This window comes from Callithrix jacchus, chromosome 11 (assembly GCF_049354715.1).
Source record: "Callithrix jacchus isolate 240 chromosome 11, calJac240_pri, whole genome shotgun sequence".
Lineage (NCBI taxonomy): Eukaryota > Metazoa > Chordata > Mammalia > Primates > Cebidae > Callithrix > Callithrix jacchus.
In genome coordinates this window covers 91,335,597-91,356,471 of record NC_133512.1, presented here as the reverse complement: position 1 = coordinate 91,356,471, position 20,875 = coordinate 91,335,597, and the positions used below count along the sequence as shown (strand labels likewise).

At 46.5% G+C, this 20,875-nt stretch overlaps 2 protein-coding genes across 23 annotated transcripts in view; one reads left to right on the top strand and one right to left on the bottom strand.

Annotated features, from left to right (window-relative positions):
- LMBR1 (limb development membrane protein 1) overlaps positions 1-12,452 on the bottom strand; it is a 242,939-nt gene extending 230,487 nt beyond the window's left edge. For all 21 annotated transcript variants that reach the window (XR_013524121.1, XR_013524115.1, XR_004728109.3 and 18 more), the window contains exon 1: positions 12,176-12,452. Coding sequence is in view for 5 of the 21 variants with exons in the window: in XM_035254270.2 (XP_035110161.1) it covers positions 12,176-12,241 (66 nt within the window). In the remaining 16 variants the exon portion in view is untranslated. The remainder of the gene's footprint in view (positions 1-12,175) is intronic.
- On the top strand, positions 11,530-20,673 carry LOC118143730 (uncharacterized). 2 transcript variants are annotated; one of them, XR_004728111.3, is made up of 3 exons: positions 12,533-12,912; positions 13,980-15,526; positions 17,728-20,673. XR_004728111.3 is itself a non-coding variant. In XM_078343366.1 (2 exons), the coding sequence occupies exons 1-2, from the start codon at positions 11,553-11,555 to the stop codon at positions 14,074-14,076; spliced, it is 411 nt and encodes a 136-aa protein (XP_078199492.1). In that variant the 5' UTR covers positions 11,530-11,552; the 3' UTR covers positions 14,077-15,035. The 2 variants fall into 2 exon arrangements, 1 of the variants encoding a protein (XP_078199492.1); XM_078343366.1 differs by lacking the exons at positions 12,533-12,912; positions 17,728-20,673 and adding an exon at positions 11,530-11,866 and having other exon boundaries at positions 13,980-15,035.
- The last annotated feature ends 202 nt before the right edge of the window (positions 20,674-20,875 follow it).

Genomic DNA, 20,875 nt, shown 5'->3' with positions numbered 1-20,875 from the left:
CCTGTAGTCCCCGCTACTTGGGAGGCTGAGGTAGGAGGACCATATAAGCCCAGGAGATCAAAGCTGCAGTCACCACATTCTGGCCTGGGCAAGAGAGCCAGATTCCATCTCAAGGGGAAAAAAAAGGAAATTATGCAATATGCAACAACATAAATGAATCTTAAGGACATTAACCTAAGTGAAAAAAGACAGTCAAAGGAAGACAGTGCATGATCCCACTTATATAAGGCATCTAAAATAGTCAAATTCACAGACCCAGAGTGGAAGGTGGTTCTCAGGGGCTGGGACAGGAAAGGAAATTGGGACTTACTAATCACTGGGCATAAAGCATCAGTCAAGCAAGATAAGTAAGCTCTAGAAATCGATGTACAACATTGTACCTATAGTCAATGATATGATTGCACAAAGTTTGTTAAGAGGGTAGATCTCACATTAGGTATTCTTACTGCAATAAAATCAAGTCTAAAAAAAGGAGGACGTGGCTAGGCACAGTGGCTCACACCTGTAATCCCAGCACTTTGCGGGGCCACGGCGGGCAGATAACCTGAGATCAGGAGTTCAAGACCAGCCTAGCCAACAGGTGAAACCCATCTCTACTAAAAATACAAAAATTAGCTGGGCATGGTGACACACACCTATAATCCCAGCTACTCAGGAGGCTGAGGCAGGAGAATTCCTTCAACTCAGGAGATGGAGGCTGCAGTGAGCTGAGATGGTGCCACTGCACTTCAGCCTGGGCAACAGAGCAAGACTCTGTCTCAAAAAAAAAAAAAAAAAGAAAAGAAAAGGAAAAGGAGGACACAATAGGAAGACAGGAAAAATTATCGCAAGTGTAATCAAAATGTCCAGTTTTCTTTAACCTCAAGTACAGAACTAAGGAGTGGTAAGACATCCAGGGACAGCTGTGAAAGTCAACGCCTCCTGACGAAGGAGTAGGAATCTCCTGTGGCTGCTATAACCAAATACCACAAACTTAGTGACTTAAAGCAACACAAACGTATTGAGTTTCACTGGGCTAAAGTCAGCGTGTGAGCAAGGTCAGTTCCTTCTGGAGAATCTAGGAAAGAGTCCATTTCCTTGACGTTTCTGGCTTCTGGAGGCCACCCACACTCCTCGGCCCGTGGTCTCTCCTCCTTCTCTGCTTCCGTCATCACATCTCCCTCTCTGACCCTCCTGCCTCTCCTGTAAGGACCCTGTGATCACACTGAGCCCACCCAGATAATCCAGGATAACTCCCCTTTGACGTACTCACATCCACAAAGTCCCTTTACCCATGTAAAGTAACATATGACAGGCCCCAGGGATTACCACATGGGTCGCCAATTTCAGGGGCCATTATGCTGCCTACCACAGAGGGGAAGCTGATTTAACCCAGGTTAGAAAAGTCGAACACAAATGAAACCTCCACACCTCTATCCTATCCCTTTTTGTTCTATGTTAGGAAATCGTTTCAGTGTATGTGGGCTATTGGATTTGTTTCCACTAGAAGACTTTACAACAATGTGAGAAAAGGAAAAGCAGCCCCTGGCATCTGGGAGCTCCCGGGTAATATAAGAGTTGGGCCTTGGTGTTGCTGTAAACTGGCGAGCAATTCAGAGCAAGGCACACGCCTGGGCCTTCACAGCAGAAACAAGTTCCGAGAACATCGGTATCGGACAAGACCACTGTAAGGCCACGATAGATAAAGACTAAACAAGACCGGCTGGGTACGATGGCTCCAGCCTGTAATCCCAGCATTTTGGAAGGCCGACGTAGGCGAATCACAAGGTCAGGAGTTCAAGACCAGCCTAGTCAATATGGTGAAACCCCGTTTCCACTAAAATTACAAACATTAGCCAGGCATGGTGGTGGGCATCTATAGTCCCAGCTATTCAGGAGGCTGAGGCAGGAGAATCGCTTGAACCCGGAAGGTGGAGGGTGCAGTGAGCCGAGACAGCACCACTGCACTCCAGCCTGGGCAACACAGTGAGACTCCATCTCAATAAAAAAAAAAAAAAAAAAAAGGCAAGAAGACCACTCTGTAATCACTCCTCAACACAGGCAAAAAACATGAGCATTGTCCAAATCACAAAAATGACCATCTCTCTATCCTGGCTAACGTGAATGTTGCTTCTTTGCCAGTTACAGCTTTAGCCTTATTCCAGTCTTCTTTCCTTCTAGAAAAGATTTCTTAAGCTATCCAATCATAGAATTATTCCGGCTTGCTAACAGCATCCCAGACAGATCAAAGCCTCACTTCCTTAAACTCTTCCCAAACTACCTGGTAGAAGCCCAAATCCTATTTGAAAAGTTCCTTTTGCACACCCACCTACTGCAACACCCCATAGTTCCCCAATGAAACTCACTGCAATATGCAACAAGCCCAATTTGTCCAACTACAGAAGGGTTCTTGGTAGTCTTTGGCTGGAGGGCAATGACAAAGGTCAGATAAGACTACAGACTCCAAAATAACTGCATTCTGAACTTACAGGCAATATTCGTGACTGGTTCCCATCTTCTGCCCAGCTGCTATTCTCAAGTGGGAAGGACTACAGTTTTTTTTTTATCTCCCGAACAAAGGGTAAGCTATAGAGTTGAGGGCAAGACACTGGTAGGAAACAGCGGGTTTGTAAACCACCTAGAGAAGCAGAAGGTGAAGGGTGATTCCTTCTATCCCCATTATCTCCTCACCTCCTATTTGGCCTAAAAGGAGCCAACTAACTGGGAAGGTCCTAAAATCTCTGTTGTAAAAGTCCCAGTCTGGCCAGGCACGGTGGCTCATGCCTATAATCCCAGGACTTTGGGAGGTCGAGGTGGACAGATCACCTGAGGTCACGAGTTCGAGACCAGCCTGGCCAACTTGGCAAAACCCCATCTCTACTAAAAATACAAAAGTCAGCAGCCAGGCATGAGGGCAGCTACCTGTAATCCCAGCTCCTGCAGAGCCTGAGACAGGATGATCACTGGAACCTGGGAGGTGGAGGCTGTAGCGAGACTCTGTCTAAATAGGGTCCCAGTCAACCCCAGAATTATTACAGCCAAAATATTACAGCCAAAAGGGGTCCCAAAAATATTACAGCCAAAAGGGGAGCTTAAGCCATACCCAGGATAAGGAAGAATTTACACTGTGCAGCCAGGCTAGGCATGGTGGCTCACACCTCTAATTCCAGCACTTTGGGAAGCTGGAGCAGGAGAATTACTTGAGGCCAGGAGTTCAAGACCAGCCTGAGTAACACAATAAGAACCTGTCTATACACATGTGGCCAGGCTCGTTGACTCACGCCTGTAATCCCAGCACTTTGGGATGCCAAGGCAGGCAGATCACTTGAGGTGAGGAATTTGACCCCAGCCTGGCCAACATGGTGAAACCCCATCTCTACTAAAAATTCAAAAAAATTAACCAAGCATAGTGATGGGCGCATGTAATCCCAGCTACTGGGAGACTGAGGCAGGAGAATCGCTTGAACCCGGGAGGCGGAGGTTGCAGTGAGTGTAGATGGTGCCACTGCACTCCAGTCTGGGCGACAGAGTGAGACTCCATCTTAAAAAATAAAAAAAATCAGCCAAGTGTAGTGGTGGGTACCTGTAATCCCAGGGACTCAAGAGGCTGAGGCACAAGAATTGCTTGAACCTGGGAGGCAGAGGTTACAGTGAGCTGAGATCATGCCACAGCACTCCAGCCTAGATGACAGAGTGGGACTCTGTCACCAAAAAAAAAAAAAAAAAAAAAGACTTGCAGTGGCTCACACCTGTAATCCCAACACTTTGGGAGGCCAAGGTGGACAGACAGCTCAACCCCAGGAGTTCAAGACCAGCCTAGGCAACGTGGTGAAAGCCAGTCTCTACAAAAAACACAAAAATTACCCAGATGTGGTGATGTGTGCCTGTAGTTCCAGCTACTTGGAGGGCTCAAGCAGGTAGATCTGTTGAGCCTAGGAGGTAGAGGCAGCAGTGAGCCATGTTCGTTCCACAGCATTCCAGTTTGGGTGATGGAGCGACACTCTGCCTCAAAAATAATTTTAAAAAGAGTTACGGCCTACAAGGTGGCAATCCCAATGGCTGAGCAGCATTCTCTCGCAGAGCACAAAAATAGACACTTCAAGAGAGGATAGCACAGGGATTTATGCTGAATAGGTTGGCCAAGTATATATGTTTAACACGTTATAGGAGGAGCTATGAATATGCACAAAGTGGGGAAGGTCATGCACATGCAGGCTGAATAACATGTATGTTACATACTGTCCGTGCTCACCTGGGGGTGGAGACTTAACATCTAAATGCATTAAAATTAGGCCCCACAGTCAGGTGGTGAAGCAGGGATAGGAAAGCACTCAAGTGCACACCTCTGTAAACTGGCCACAACCAGTTCATGGTCAGTGCTCTCGTCAGGAGAAAGTTACTGAAATCAGCCTCTTGTCCAATCAAACCTGTGGTTATGGCTTGTGGAACAGGGGAGTGAGGGTCAGCTAGTCAGGGTCTAGCAGTGGGTGAGCTGCAGTTATCTTAATATTGCTTACCTGGAGGCCAGTGCTTGTTTAGCTGCTAGATAAAAAGAAACACCCTGAGCAGTAGAACCGTGTTTATTAAAGTGTAGGGGGTGCTTTACTTAACCTTTGCCTGGCATGCCCTACATCTTGTTTATAGTTTGGTATTTTATTGCCACAAAGAATCTGTCCCCTCAGTCTTTTTTTTTTTTTTTTTTTTTTTTGAGACAGAGTCTTGCTCTGTCACCAGGCTGGGGTGCAGTGGCAGTGGCGCAATCTCGGCTCACTGCATCCTCCACCTCCCGGGTTCAAGCAATTCTCCTGCCTCAGCCCCCTGAGTAGCTGCGACTACTGGCGCATGCCACCACTCCCAGCTGATTATTGTAGTTTTAGTAGAGACGTGGTTTCACCATGTTGGCCAGGATGGTCTCGATCTCTTAACCTCATGATCTATCCACCTCAGGCTCTCAAAGTGCTGGGATTACAGGTGTGAGCCACAGCGTCCAGCCTATTCCCTCAGATCTCTATTTTAACATTAATGCTAGTTAGTTGTTGTATTTAAGCCACAAAATGGAGTGAGTATAATGAGGCATGTCAGATCTCCCATCCTATCCTGGCTGGGAACTCAGTTTTTAAGATTTCCTGGGATCCCGTTAGCCAAAAGCGGGTCTACTCAGTCAGCTAGCAGTCTTAGGATTTCATAGTTAGCCCTCAAAAGAAAGGAAATGGATCATTACTACTTGATATTAATAGCAAAAGTCAAATATGATCACCAAAGCAACAAGGGAACTATGAGATATTCATTATTAACACAAAACCCAAAATCATTATATGATTAACTCAAAATGGATCAAAGACCTAAACATAAGAGCTAAAACTATACAACTCTTGAGGAAAACCTTCTAAGGTTTTCCTTAAGAGTTGGTGATTAGTTCTTAGATATGACACACACAAAAAAAACACAGGCAACAAATGAAAAAACAGATAAACTGGACTTCAAAATTAAAAACTTTTGTGCATCAAAGGACACTAACAGTGGAATAAAAAGGCAACCCTACAGGATGGCAGAGAAGTGTCTGCAAATCACATGTCTGATAACCGGTTAATATTCAGAATATATAAAGAGCTCCTAAAACTCAACAACAAAATCAAGCAATGCAATACAAAAACATGCAAAGAACAGATACTTCTCCAAAGAAGATGCACAGATAGTGAATAAGCACATGACACAATGCTGAACTTCACTAATCATTAGGGAAATGCAAATCAAACCCACCATGAGGCATCATTTCACACCCATTTTAAAAGAAGAAGAAAAACAGAAAACAATGTGTGTTGGTGAAGATGTGGAAGAACTGGACTCTGGCTCGTTGCTAGTGGGAATATAAAATGGTACAGCCTCTGTGGAAAATGAGGCAGTTCCTCAAAAAATTAAACACAGAATTACCATACAATCCAGCAATTCTACTTTTGAATTGAAAGCAGAACCTCTAACAGGTATTTGTATACCCATGATCAAAGCAGCATTATTCACAATAGCCAAAAAGTGGAAACAACCCAGGTCAATTGATGAAGGAATAGATAAGCAATATACGGTATTCACAAAAAGAAAGTATTATTCAGCCTTAACGAATTAATTCTAGGCCCAGCATGGTGGCTCATGCCTGTAATCCTAGAACTTTGGGAGGCCAAGGTGGATGCATCACTTTTGGCCAGGAGTTCAAGACGAGTCTGGACAACATGGTGAAACCCCATCTCTACAAAAAATACAAAAATTAGGCCAGGCAGTGGCTCACACCAGTAATCCCAGCACTTGGGAGGCCAAGGCAGGCAGATCACCTGAGTTCAGGAGTTCGAGACCAGCCTGGCCAACATGGTGAAACCCCTCTACTGAAAATACAAAACTTAGCTGGGCGTGGTGGCGTACGCCTGTAATCTCAGCTGCTCATGAGGCTGAGGCAGGAGAATTGCTTGAACCAGGGAGGCAGAGATTGCAGTAAGCCAAGATCACACCATTACTCTCCAGCCTGGGCAACAGAGCAAGATTCTTTGTCAAAAAAAAAAAAAGATACAAAAATTAGCCAGGCGTGATGGTGCATGGCTGTAGTCCCAACTGCTTGGGAGACTGAGACAGGAGAATCGATTGAACCCAGGAGGTGGAGGTTGCAGTGAGCTGAGATCATACCACTGCACTCCAGCCTGGGCAAAAGAGACTCTAGCTCAAAAAAAAAAAAAAAAAAGAAAAGAAAAGAAATTCTGACATGTTACAACATAGATGAACCTTACCTTGAAGGCATTATGCTAAGTGAAATAAGCCAGATACAAAAGGGCAAATATTGTATGGTTCAACTTGGAATAGTCAGATTCATATAGGTAAAGCCAGCAGCTGGAGAGAGAGAGTGGGGAATGGAGAGCTACTGTTTAATGGGTATCAGGTTTCAGTTGATGAAAAAGTTCTGGAAATGGATAGTGGTGGTGGTTGCACAACAATGCAAATGTATTTAATGCCATTAAACTGGCATATTTAGATGTGGTAAATAACATGTCATGTATATTTCATTACGATAAAAAAGTTAATTATAGCATTATGCAGCAAAATCAAAAGAATTAAATAATTTTTAAAATTGGCAACAAGTCTTAGAGGAAAAGCAAGTATTTACATTCACTTTAAATACAAATAATTTGAGAAGGAAATGCAAAGACTGGGAACCCTGAGCCTGGTCACTGTCTGCGCTGGTTCCATATTAGACAGAGTAGACTCAACCAGCCAGGGGTGCCGAGTTGAGGGAAAAGAGGGGTGAAGAGTCAGAACTAAAAGAACTCTATCATCAGTACAAAAACTGTATTGTTTTCAAAAGTGGATAAATAAAGCTCTGGACTATTTTAACATGAGTCCCCTTCTCAGTCCAAATTCTAGAATATCTAATTAATTAAACCAAAGAGCAGGAGGATCACTGGAGCCCAGGAGACAGGTCTGGGCAACTCGGTGTGACCTTACCTCTACAAAAAATTTTAAAATTAGGTCTGCTAGTGCACACCTGTATGATTCACGCCTATAGTCCCAGTTACTTGGAAATGTAGGGCTGTAGGACCCCACAGGGTCGTAGGGTGTCGCTTGTGCTGTGCTGAGGTGCAGGATCCAAGAAGTAAAGAGACAGGACACTGAAGAACTGGTGAAGAGCTTCTGGACTTGGGGGGGTCATGCCACCTGTGAGCGGAGATCAGCAAGAGCCCTAAATGCCCAGGAGCATCTGTATTTATTAGGTACAAGCAGGGGGCAGGGTCATGAGTGAGGTCATCATCTATAGGCTTAGTAATAGGACATACCTAATCACGTGAGTTACAAGCAAGAGTGCCACCCCATTATGTCACTTGGGCAGAGAGGTGGGCCATGCACAGTAGGGGGCTGTGCCGTGCGCAGTAGTAAAGAGTCATGTACAGAAAAGGGGTCTACCCCCATTAGGTCACTGAGGCAAGGCGGGGGCCATGTGCAACAGGTGTCGTGCGTAACACTTCTTATCGAGGGGTTGGAGACTTAAGAAGGATTTCTAATAAAAGGATACTGTAAGCCAATGCAGTGAGAGCTGATAGACCTGTGCTCTTAAGATATTTATGGGAGGATGATTTGAGCTAACACAAAAGGGAGAAAAGACTGACAGGGTGTACAGCCGCCATGGCTGGTCACACCAGAGGGGTTCTTCTTCCTCGGTTATTTCCAGGATCTCAGGCCTGAGGCCTACTTTCCACAGGAACTGGATGCAAGGTACTACAGCTCCTTTATCAGGAGGAGAGGCTCTTGCTCCAAGCCTGCCGTACAGCATATGCCCTTTTAGGCAGGAACGCCACCGCCTGGGTCTTTGGTTCTTGTCCTGATTTGGCTGTTTTCCCATGTACTGCTTCTGTTCTGTGACTGCTCTAGGCATTCCTCCTACTACAGACTACTATATAGTTATATAAAAGGATTCTATAAATCAGAACTAAATGTGTCAGTACAGCTCCAACTACAATACCTATCTAATTATATAAAAAGATTATATAGAACTAAGTATGCTAGATATAAGCGCTAGATATATGTAAGCAGTAAGTTATACTTCAGGTACTAATTCTATAAACTAATATATAATTATATGTAAAGGATTATATAAAGGAAATAGCTAAGAAATAACACTATAAACTAAGATATTCTTCAGGCACTAATTGTGCCGGGTCTAAACAGTTCTCCTTCCTCGGTGCCCATGGGCGGTGTTACCCACAGGGAAGCTGAAGTGGGAGGATCACCTGAGCCTGGAAGTCAAGGCTGCAGGGAGCCATGATTGCACCACTACACTACAGCCTGGGATACAGAGTGAGACCCTGTCTCACAATAAAAATTAAAATAAAACCAAAGACAAATAGACAGATAAAATGGCACAGACTCTAAAATTAAACCCTACGAATATAGTGTTACCTATCTATGACAAAAATCATAAATAGTGCTGGAGCAATTGGACATTCCTGTGGGCGGAAAACATATGACTCCTACCTTGCACCATACACAAAAAATAAATCCTAGATATACTGCAAATTTGAGAAGAGTAATTCAATAAAGCATTTAGAGAAAAGCACAAGACAACATCATAGTCTTAGGGTAAGCAGAGACTTCTTAACTGGGATATAAAAAGTACTCAAAAAAGGCCAGGTGCGGCAGCTCACGCCTGTAATCCCAGCACTTTGGGAGGCCAAGGCGGGCGGATCACCTGAGGTTGGAAGTTCAAGACCAACCTGACCAACATGGAGAAACTCTGTCTCTACTAAAAGTAAAAGTTGGCCAGGCATGGTGGCAGGCGACTGTAATCCCAGCTACTCAGGAGGCTGAGGCAGGAGAATCACTTGAACCAGGGAGGAGAGGTTGCAGTGAGCCGAGATTATGCCATTGCAACAAGAACAAAACTCCCTCTCAAAAACAAAAAAAAAAAGAAAATCTCAAAAACATTTTAATAAATTGAACATATTAAAATTAATACTGTCTGTTCATCAGATGATTAAGAGAGAAAGGCATCCACAGAGTGGGAAAGAAATATGTTTAGTATGTATATCTGACAAAGAAATCATATCCATTTGTATTACAATATGTTATATTGCAAAGATCTTACAAATCAATATTAAAAAAGATAAACTTAATTTTTTTCTTTTTTGAGACAGAGTCTCACTCTTGTTACCCAGGCTGGAGTGCAACGGCGCAATCTCGGCTCACCGCAACCTTCGTCTCCTGGGTTCAGGCAATTCTCCTGCCTCAGCCTCCTGAGTAGCTGGGATTACAGGCACGCGCCACCACCATGCCCAGCTAATTTTTGTATTTTTAGTAGAGACGGGGTTTCACCATGTTGACTAGGATGGTCTCGATTTCTTGACCTCGTGATCCACCCGCCTCAGCCTCCCAAAGTGCTGGGATTACAGGCATGAGCCACCACACCCGGCCAATAAACTTAATTTTTAAATGGGGGAAAAAATTTGACCCTTAAGAAGAGATTTCCAAATGGATAAAAAACAAACAGCTACTCAAATTCATTAGTTAACAGGAAAATGCAAATTAAAATTATTCGTATGATAAACACTATAACACACTTGCTAGAATGACAAAAATTAAAAAGGACAGAAAATATTAAGTGTTGGTAAAGATGAGAAACAACCACACCTCTGATACTCTCAGTACTGGTGGAGGTGTACACTGGTACAACCACTTTTGAAAACTGTTTAAAAGTATCTAACACACTCTAACCTAGGGATTTCATTCCTAGGTCTATACCCAACAGAAATGCACAAAGATGTCCACCAAAAGCTATGTACAAAAATATTCATAGCCAGCCGGGTATGCTCACACCTGTAACCCCAGTACTTTGGGAGGCTGAGGAGGGTGGATCACCTGAAGTCAGGAGTTCAAGACCAGCCTGGCCAATATGGGAAAATCCTGTCTCTAATAAAAACAGAAAAATTATCTGGGTGTGGTGGTATGCACCTGTAACCCCAGGTACCAGGGAGGCTGAGGTAGGAAAATCACTTGAACCCAAAAGGCAGAGGTTGCAGTGAGCCGAGATTGTGCCACTGAACTCCAGCCTGGGAGACAAAGCAAGACTCCATCTCAAATATATATATATATATATTTATGGCCAAAACCTATAAACTACTGAAGTGCCCACAACTACAGTACTGAGAATGAATTATAACCACAAACAATACGGAGAAATTTCACAAACATTGTAAAAGAAACTGGACACAAAAGAGTATATACTTAAGATTCCATTTACATAAAGTTCAAAACTAATCAAAAAGTAATCTATGGTGTTAGAAGCCAGAGCAACGTCTACCCTTCATGGAGGAGAAAGTAACTAGAAGGGGGAAAGGAATGGGTTTCTGGGATGCTTGTAAAATTCTGCTTCTTTTTTCTTTCTTTATAATGGTAAAGATGAGGATTCACTATGTTGCTCAGGCTGACGGGTCTCAAACTCCTGGTGGATTGGGGAGTACACAGGTGTTTAGTATACAATGATCTTAAGGGTATGTTTACGATTATATGAACTTCCCTCTGTGTATTTTAGCTTCAATTATAAAAGTTAAAACTAAATTTGTAGCAAATTCCACTAACTCAAATTCCACAACCTCAGACTTTTTATGTCCTCTTTATTCAAAGTACGACTTCCAACGTGATTCTCAATTTTCAAGATCAGTAAGTACACGAATCAGACAATTCTAAAGCAGAATTTTTTCACCTCGAACCAAGAGTGTGACTGAATCGTAGAGAACTTAGGAGGAGTAAATACAAATATAAAAAATGGATATATTTTTACAACAGTTATGAAAACAGATAAACCCAATTAAAATATATTCTAGGTGCATCATGAAGATAAAAACATGAAAGTAGACTTTCCAAGGTCAAGTCTGCTTCTTGACCCTTGCCAACAGCACACACACGGGCAAAAAAGGAAGCTGCTTCCATAAGAAGTAGCTTCCAGAGCAAAATGGACTTGCTGAGGTCCTCACTCCCATAAATAACCAATATTCTCACCCCACATGGGAAGGTTTGGAACTCAATCCACGTGGGGACTGGGGAAGATGAAAGAGGCAGGGAAACGCGAGGCGCCGGGAGGCCAGGAGGTGTTGACCCGGACAAGGTGCCTGGGTCCAAACGCGAGAGGCAGGCGGGCGGGCTCCGCACAGCCCTGTCCTTCCCGGACCCACCCGGCCCACTCAGGCTCCGCGGGACGCCTGCGCATCCACCTGCCTACTTGGCCCGGCGGCAGAGCGCGGGGGCGCGCACCGGAGGGGCCGCTGTCCACACCCCGAGGTGCAAGCCCCACGCCAGCCCAGGAAGGAAGCCCTCGGGGTCCCGGAGCGCCGCGCGCACCGCAGCCCTCCCCGCGGGCAGGGTAGGACAGGAGAGGGGCCGCGGGGAGGGGCGGGGTCGGGGGCGGGGCAGGAACCGCGGGAGCCGGAGGGGGCCGGAGAGGCAGTTGCTTAGCCGGGAGGAGGCGGGGGCAGAGGCCGGGGCAGGAAAGGAGCAGGGGAAGGGAAGCCGAGGAAAGGGGCAGGGAAGGGAAGGGGGGCGAGAGCCGTAGAGGCCGGGGCGGGGGGCGGGAGGCGCGGGGCGCGGGCCTGAGGGTGAAGGGTCCCGGGGCGGGGACTGAGGGCCCGGGCCGGTGCGCGGGGCTGTCAGGGCGGCCTCGGTCCCCACGCACCGTGGACTCCCGCACTTGGCTGTGGAAGTGCTGCTCCCGCGCCGACACCTCGTCCTGCCCTTCCATCCTCCTTCATGCCCGCCGCCGCGCCGCCCGCGTCCGCGCGCTCCGCGGCACCATCGCCCGCCGTCGCAGGGTCTCGGACGGCCGCGCCGGGGACCGGGGCCGGCACGGGCCCGCGAGCCGCGGTTGGAGCAGGGACCGCGACCTCGACACCGGGCGCCGCCTCAGCAGCCTCAGGCGAGCCGCTCGGGCTGAGGGAGGGCGGGCTCCGCGCAGCCGGGGGCGGGGCGGGGGCGGGACAAAAAGGGGATGGGCGGGGAAGGTTACGTCAGACGAAGGGCGCCGACGCGTCACAGAAGCGCGCCTGGCGGTCTTCCGGGCGGGTCTCTGCGCCGGGAGGCGCCGAATAGGCGGGGCTTAGATGCCGCGGGGCCGAGCTTTGGGCCACGCCCTCAGGGGCTACCCAAGCCCGGGAGGCGCAGTCCTGGCGTCCCGGGGGGACGGGGAACGAGGCGAGGGCCCGGAGACCTCTGCCACCTGGCCCGGCCGTAGTCTCAGAGTTCCTGCTCCTCACAGGAGCTAGTTATTTATGACAGCTGCATGGTGCCCCTCCCTCAGGACTCAGTGCTTAGCACCCAGCACCCCTTACTCAGTCCTCAGTACCACACTCAGCCTCAGAGGACCTGGGCAGAGGGAAACAGGGAGTACCCCACCGAAACTCTCGCTCTGCCAAAGTAGGTTGAAAGGTCGGAAATCGGTGGTTTGGGACTGGGCTTTGGGCGGAAACCCGACTTCTCTGGGTCTGATGAGGGTCTTGGGCTGCCCCACCTGGAAAACATAACCGAGTTCACGAGGCCCTTGTCCTGCAGGTGGCTCCGTCACTAGGGTCGGTTTTATGACTCTCAGTGGACCCTAAACAGCACGTAATATGTGTATTTAGCACCGTCAAATATGTCAAACACAATAATTCACCCTCCATTCCCCATCATCTTTGTTTTTGTTCTAAAATTTGAATTTAGGGGAATGTTTATAATTTTACTTTGGGATTTATTTGGCGACAAGGAAGTGACTTAAATTGCTGGTGGCCGTGATTTTTGTTTTTGGCATCTTTGAGAATTGTGAGGAAGTGTGAAAATCTACAAATTGCTTTCAACTGTCATTTAGATTTATTTTTATTTACTTTTTTTTTTTAACGGAGTCTCACTCTGTCTCCCAGGCTGGAGTACAGTGGCACGATCTCGGCTCACTGCAGCCTCCTCCTCCCAGGTTCAAGTGATTCTCCTACCTCAGCCTCCCAAGTAGCTGGGATTACAGGCGTCTGCCACCATGCCTGGCTAATTTCTGCATTTTTAGTAGAGACAGGGTTTCACCATGTTGGCCAAGCTGGTCTTGAACTCCTGATCTCAGGTGATCCTCCCACCTCATCCTCCCAAAGTGCTGGGATTAGAGGGAGGCATGAGCCACCGCGCCCAGCTGTCATTTAGATTTTTATGAATAAATTTAACAGTTAATGCTGTTGGTGCAAAGTTCTTCAAAGACAAATATGTGTGAATTTAAATGTTGCCATTTCTCTTCACAATTTTGAGTTAACATTTCACACAACTCAAACTTGTTATGATGCTTGGTGAACTCGGAGGCCCCAACACGTGGTTTCTATGAGCTGACTGTACCTGGACGTCGTGGTGGTGGGAGAACCTAGAGAACCTGAGGCTTGTTCTCAGCACGTGCCCACAGGCTCATTGATCATAATCCAGGAACAATTTTCAACTGGCTCAATTCAATGTTCACCTTTATTTTGTAGAATGTTTGGAGCCCTAGAGAACCTGGATAATTTCTGCATGAATTCTCCAAATCAGAGGGCAAGCACATTAGATTTAAAGTGTATGGCGTTTGTTTAATCAGGGATTCCAGAAAGTGAAGGCATGCAGTATTTCTCGTCTTTGGAATGCCACCCTCCAACCATCTAGACCTTTTAATTTTCTTCGATGCAGTCACCCCTGGAGGTTTACCCACCCCTGGTGGTTGTAACACCCAGGGTAGCAGACTTCAAGAATGGCCACGCATTCACCACTCCCTATACGCTTGCCCCTCTGCTGTGTGGCTTTGTCCTTCTTCCCAGCAAGAAATGGACTCTGCTTTCCAGTCCTAGAATCAGCCTGGCTGGGTGACCTGCTCTGGCCAGTGGGACATTAGAAAATACAAAGCTATAGGAAAGTGCTTGTGCATTAGAATTTGCCCTTTCTTACGGCCCCTAGGAACCCTCAACGGCCATGGGCCACAGCATCATAAGTCCCAGGCAGCCCAGCCGAAGACAGGTGACCTGGTCACCTCCATCACCCCTGCTAACACCCTCTTTTCCACATCCCTAAACACAGTTCTCCTGTAAGACCACATGGGCCATTGTAAGCTTTGTCTTTTGCTCCGGGAGAGGTGAGAAGCCGCTGTGGCTTACTGACAGGTGTGATGTGATCTGTCTGCTGCTGAGGGCCTGGACAGCAATTGAGGAAGACTTGTGGCAGGAATTCAGAGCCCAGTGACCTGGACCAGGGCAGAGGCAGCAGAGCAGGGGAGAAGTGGTTGGATTCTGAATGCGTTTTGAAAGGAGGATTTCCTGTCACATGGGGAATGTGATCAGAAAAGGGGCAAGATGGGGAGAACTCTGAGGTATCTGGCCTTAGCAGCCAGGACAGCTGCATCACCGAAGACAGGGAAGGCTTCAGTTAGAACAAGTTTTGGGGAAAAGACACGCAGTTCTTAAAATGTGATGATGACACCTCCTGGCCACCAACATATGCTCTATGGATATGAAGTTTCATTTCATATCAGAAGAATATGGCTGGCAATAAACATTTTAAAAGATGTTTTATCTCATTAATACCCAGGGCATGAAAACGAACCTAAATGAAGTACCTATTCATTGGGTGGGCAACATTTTTTTAATTTGACAATATTGAATGCCGCAAGAATGTGGAACAATAGAAATTCTATGCCACTGGAGGTAGCGTGAACCAACATAATATCTCTTTAAGTAATTCAGCATTATCCCATAAAGCTGAAGATAAGCAATGAGCAGTTGCAGTCCTGCCCATGTATCCTAGAAAAGCTCTTGAGCATGTACACCGAGAGATGTGAGCGAGAATCCCCACAGCTGCACCACTTGAAGGAGCAGACGTCTGCAAATAGCCCAGCTGTCTGTCCACAGTGGAACTGGTAAATAAACCAATTCGTTCATGCAATAGAATGCGATTCTGGAAAACTAGTGAATAGTAGCTGCAACCAGCAATACAGATGAATCTAAGACAGTGTCGAGCAAAAGAAAACATCAGAAGACACAGTGACTTCATTCAGGTAAAGTTCAAAACCACACAGAACAATATACTATTACTCCATTCTCATACTGCTACAAAGATACTACCCAAGACTGGGTAATGTATAAACAAAGGAAGTTTAATTGGCTCACAGTTCCACGTGGCAGAAGGGGAGGCAGGCATGTTTTACATGGTGGCAGGTAAGGTGGGGTGGGGGGGAAGCAGGGAAGAGAGGCAGAGAGTGGGGAAGCGGAGAGAAGAGGGGGTAGAGGGAGGGAGGGAGGAAAAGAGGGAGAGAAGGGGAGAAAAGAGCAAGTGTCAAACACTTATAAAACCATCAGATCTCATGAGCACTCACTACCGTGAGAACAGCATGGGTCAAACTACCCCGACGATCCAGTCATCCCCCTCCCTCAACATGTGGGTATTACAGACCCCTTGCTTGGTGTTTAGGCGAACACACTCCATTCAGCAAGGGGTCAAGATGTGGTAGAGAACCCACGGTTTAGGCTACCAGGAAGTGGCAAACCCTCCACACATGGGGATTACCATCTGAGCTGAGATTTGGGTGGAGATACAGAGCCAAACCATACCAACTATTTGGGGATACGACCGTGCAGTAGAACCATAAAGCAAAGCCAAGGAATGATAAAACTGTGAGAGAGAGGTCAGAGAAGGGATTGGGGAGAGGCATTCAAGGGCCACAAAGAGAATAATGCTCAGCCAGAGGAGGTTCACAACCCTCTCTTGTATTGTTATTCTTTATACTTGTACATTATCTGTCATGCATAAACAGCACCACTTCCTGGTGCCTAAACCGTGGATTCTTGACCCCTTGCTAAACAGAGCGTGTTCGCCTCAACACCAAGGGATCTGTAAACCGGGTGCCAGTTCAGCAGTAAACTGCTGTGTGGCCTTCCAGGGCTCTGTTCAGTGAATGATTCCTGAGGTTCCTTCCAGCCCTAATATCCTGTTTGTTGTCTTAAAAACTAACTGGGAAACTTCCCATGCAAACGCATGTTTCGGTGGCGTTTTCATGGATTAGAGGGAAGAAGACAGTCACGTGCATCAGTTGCTTAGCACCAAACCTGAGAGTCATCCTGAATTCCACACTTTCCCTGACAACGCACACCCCATCCATCAGCAAGGACTATTTACTCTACCATCAAAACGTGTCTGGAATTCAGCCACTCCCCCGCACCACCTTTGCTACCCTCGAATTCCAGCTGGCCTCATCCCTCAAGTGGCCTCTGGGCTGGTCTCCCTGCATCGGCTCTTCCCAGGCCTTCACCATCTCCCTCCCACCATCCATCCTGAATGATAAGCATGTAAATTAATTGTGTTCCCCAACCCCAAGACTTCCCATATCACTTAAACTCAGACTGCGACCCCCTAACCAAGACCTGCAGAGACCACAGGACCAGCCTCTGCCCACTTCTCCAGCCTTGTCTTCTGCCATGCCCCCTACTGCCTTTTCACCTGCCCAGGATGCTTTCCCCAGGATCACAGCTGCCTCCCTCTCCTTACTCACAATGCAAAGGTGAGTACTGTAGAGAGGCCATTTTGGACCCAGAGCTAAGGCCCTGCCTGACCCCAACCCAGCCATGCCAGCTCACTTCACCTTGTGTGGTCTTCAAGACAGGACCGTAGACGTTATTAACACATAGGTGTGTTTTTTGGCTGCCCTAGTCATGGCAAGGACTCTATCCTGTTTACTGTTTTTCCAACACCAAGCACAGTGCCTGACACATGACAGGAGGTTGATAAGCCTTTTGCTGAATAAATAAAGAGTGATTCATGTGAACGCGGGGGTAGTGGGGAGCTAGCTTTTGTGGAATAACTACTATATTCCAGGCACTTCCCATGGATTGTTTAATTCAACCATTGCAGTAGCCTGTGGGGTAGGGACTGTCAGCTCCATATTACCACTGAAGACATTGAGGCTCAGAGAGGTTAAGCAACCTGACCTGCTTTACACATCAAGATTTGAACCTAGGTTCATGGACTCATTAACACCTGCTGCTTTTCTCACAGTTCCATTGCTCTCTGCCATGCAATAAAACAAAAGCAATCGCCTCGCCATGCATGACTCGTAGTAAAACCTCCAGGTCCCTCTGCTGGAGATTCTGCCCCTGACAAACCACCTACCTCCCCTTGCCCCCTGAATTCTGCACTCCTGAATGTGCTTGGAGTATGCGAGCAAGCACACAAATGAGTACAAGCTCCCTCTCTGCCCCTCAGGTTCCAGGAATGGTGCATTAAGGCTCTCCAGAGGAACAGAACTAATTAGGGGGTGCAAGTGTAGAAAGAGAGTGGGAGAGAGATGTATTATGAAGAATTGGCCCACATGATTCTGGAGGCTGAGAAGTCCGAAGATTTGCAGATGGCAAGCTGGAGACCACAGTTTAAGTTCCCATTTGAAAGCCGGCAGCCTCAAGACCAAGAAGAGCTGATACTTGAGTCTGAGGCCAAAGGCAAGAAAAGACCAACGTGTCAGCTGAAGCAGGAGGAGTTCCCCCTTACTCAAGGGAGGGTCAGTCTCTTTGTGCTGCTGCGGACTTGAGTGGATTGGATCATGCCCACCCACATTGGGAGGGCCATCTGCTTTGCTCAGTCTACCAATTCAAACATTAATCTCATCCAGAAGCACCTTCACAGACATACCCAGAATATTGTTTGACCAGCTATCTGGACATCCATGGTCAGTCAAGTTGACACATAACATTAACCATCACAGTTGGGACCCCTGTTTTTATTCTACTCTTCTTAATAGACATGGAGAGGAATTGGCCTCTTGGGCTTCTAACTCATCGGCTGTTGCCCGTAGGAGCTGCTGCCTACTCATCACCACTCAGCATACTGCATTACGCTTTCCAGGCAGTTACACCACGTACTTCTTAGGCTTGAGCAAACTAAGGGATGGTTTGGCACATTTTCTAAAGGTAATATCATAAATAAACATGGATTCCAATCTTTTTTTTTTTTTTTTTTGAGATGGAGTCTCTATCACCCAGGCTGGAGTATAGTGGGGCAGTTTCAGCTCACTGCAACCTCCACCTCCTGGGTTCAAGCAATTCTCCTGCCTCAGCCTCCCAAGTAGCTAGGATTACAGGCGTGCACCACCAAGCCCGGCTCATTTTTGTGTTTTTAGTTGAGACAGGGTTTCACCATGGTGGCCAGGCTGGTATTGAACTCCTAACCTCAGGTGATCCACCTGCCTTGGTCTCCCAAAGTGCTGGGATTACAGGCATGAGCCACCGTGCCCGGCCTTGATTCTAATCATTTGTATTGGCTCATCATACCTCACCTTCCGTCATACATCATCTTCCTAAGCTTTATTTACCTATCCTGACTCTTTTTCTTCCAACTTCAACACACATAATTTAGGAGGGAAATGAGTCAAAATAGGGCAGGGCAGGAGAAGGAACAAGCCATCAAGTGAACCTCTTTGTGCCACAGAAGGAGCAAGAATGTCTTTGGACCAGTCAGGAATCACAGATGTGTGATACCTAAAGGACACTGGGCATCTCCTATCCTTTTGCAACCAAGTCGCAGAGAAATTTAGAGACTTTCCTAAAGAGACACACATTAGTGACTAGGGTAACCCAGACTTGGTGACTTTCAGCCCGTCATCCTTCCCATCATTTCCCATTCCTACTAGAGGAGAACTTAGTGCCTTCCCACCTCTGAGCCCATTCCTTCTACCAAGTCTCCTCACTGTCCTGTCTTCACTCCAGTGGGGACTCATCCACACAGCGTCACAATTGCACTTTGTTGGAAGGAAACAGCTTGAAATGCAAATTCCATGTGTTACACTCCTGTTTAGTGTCATGCCTGCTTTCATTTCTCAATTTTTGTTTTACCACCATTTTTAAGGCCATTCTGCCTTTCAAGCTTGTATCTTTTACTTAAAATGACAAATATTTCTGAGCACGTAGTATTTGCCAGGCACTGTTCTTTTCTTTAATTTTTAAAAAATATTTTGCGTAGACATGATTTCGCCATGTTTCCCAGGCTGGTCTTGAACTCCTGGGCTCAAGCAATCCTCCTGCCTTAACCTCCCAAAGTTCTGGAATTCTAGGTGTGAGCCACCGCACCTGGCCTTTTTCTTTTCTTTTCTTTCTTTTTTTTTTTTTTTTTTTGAGACAAAGTCTTGCTCTCTTGCTCAGGCTGAAGTGCAGTGATGCAATTATAGCTCATTACAACCTTGAACTCCTGGCTCAAGCAATCCTCCCAGCAGGCACTGTTCTAATTGCCTTACGTGTATCATCCAATTTCACATTTACCATCATTCCATATGTAATTACTGATTATGCCCACATTACAGTTTAGAAAATTCAAGGACAGAGAGGTAGTAATTTCCTTAAGGTCACACAGCAAGTAGATGAAAGAACTAGAATTGAAACCCAGGCTGTCTATTTCAACACTTCTAACCACTATGGTACATAGCCTCTTAACACGTAGTGTTCCCTGAGTTAAGGACAGTAAAGCAACAGAGATTATGAGCTAACTCATCGCTCATCTTCTTGCTGTACACTACACGTGTAACCACCTCATTTTTACCGAGGATTTGAGGCACGTGGGTGCAAATGAAGCAAGTGGGTGCAAATGATGGAGTCCCTGCTTCATCAGATGGGGATTCCCTTGACACACAAAGTGGCTTCCGGTATAGTTCAGCCAAAAAGAACTACATCGTCCACATACAAAGTTCTCTGAGGATCCAGCATAATCCAAATATAAAACCTAGACTCCCTAAATAAATGAATGGACTTTCAGAATTTGGTAAGTGGTAACCAGTCAGTGCCATGCTAGAGACCGCTTGTACTGCCCTGTGAGAAATGCTCATTAATTTTTAGGAATTTTGCAAGCCAGTTGTTAAATATAACCATTTTTCTTTATTTTTGAGATGCAGTCTCGCACTGTTGACCAAGCTGGAGTGCAATGGCATGGTCTTGGCTCATTGTAACCTCCGCCTCCCAGGTTCAAGTGATTCTCCTGCCTCAGCTCTCTTAGTAGCTGGGATTACGGGCACACACCACCATGCCCAGCTGATTTTTGTATTTTTAATAGAAATGGGGTTTCACCATGTTGGCCAGTCTGGTCTTGAACTCCTGACCTCAGGTGATCCACCTGCCTTGGCCTCCCAAATTGCTGGGATTACAAGCATAAGCCACTGCACCCAGCCAAATAGAACCATTATTTAAAGTTAAATTATACAAACCTACACATAGGTTTTTTTCGTTTTGTTTTGTTTTTGTTTTTGTTTTTTTGAGACAAAGTCTCACACTGTCGCCCAGGCTGGAGTGCAGTGGCGCGATCTCAGCTCACTGCAACCTCCGCCTCCCGGGTTCAAGAGATTCTCCTGCCTCACCCTCTCAAGTAGCTTGAA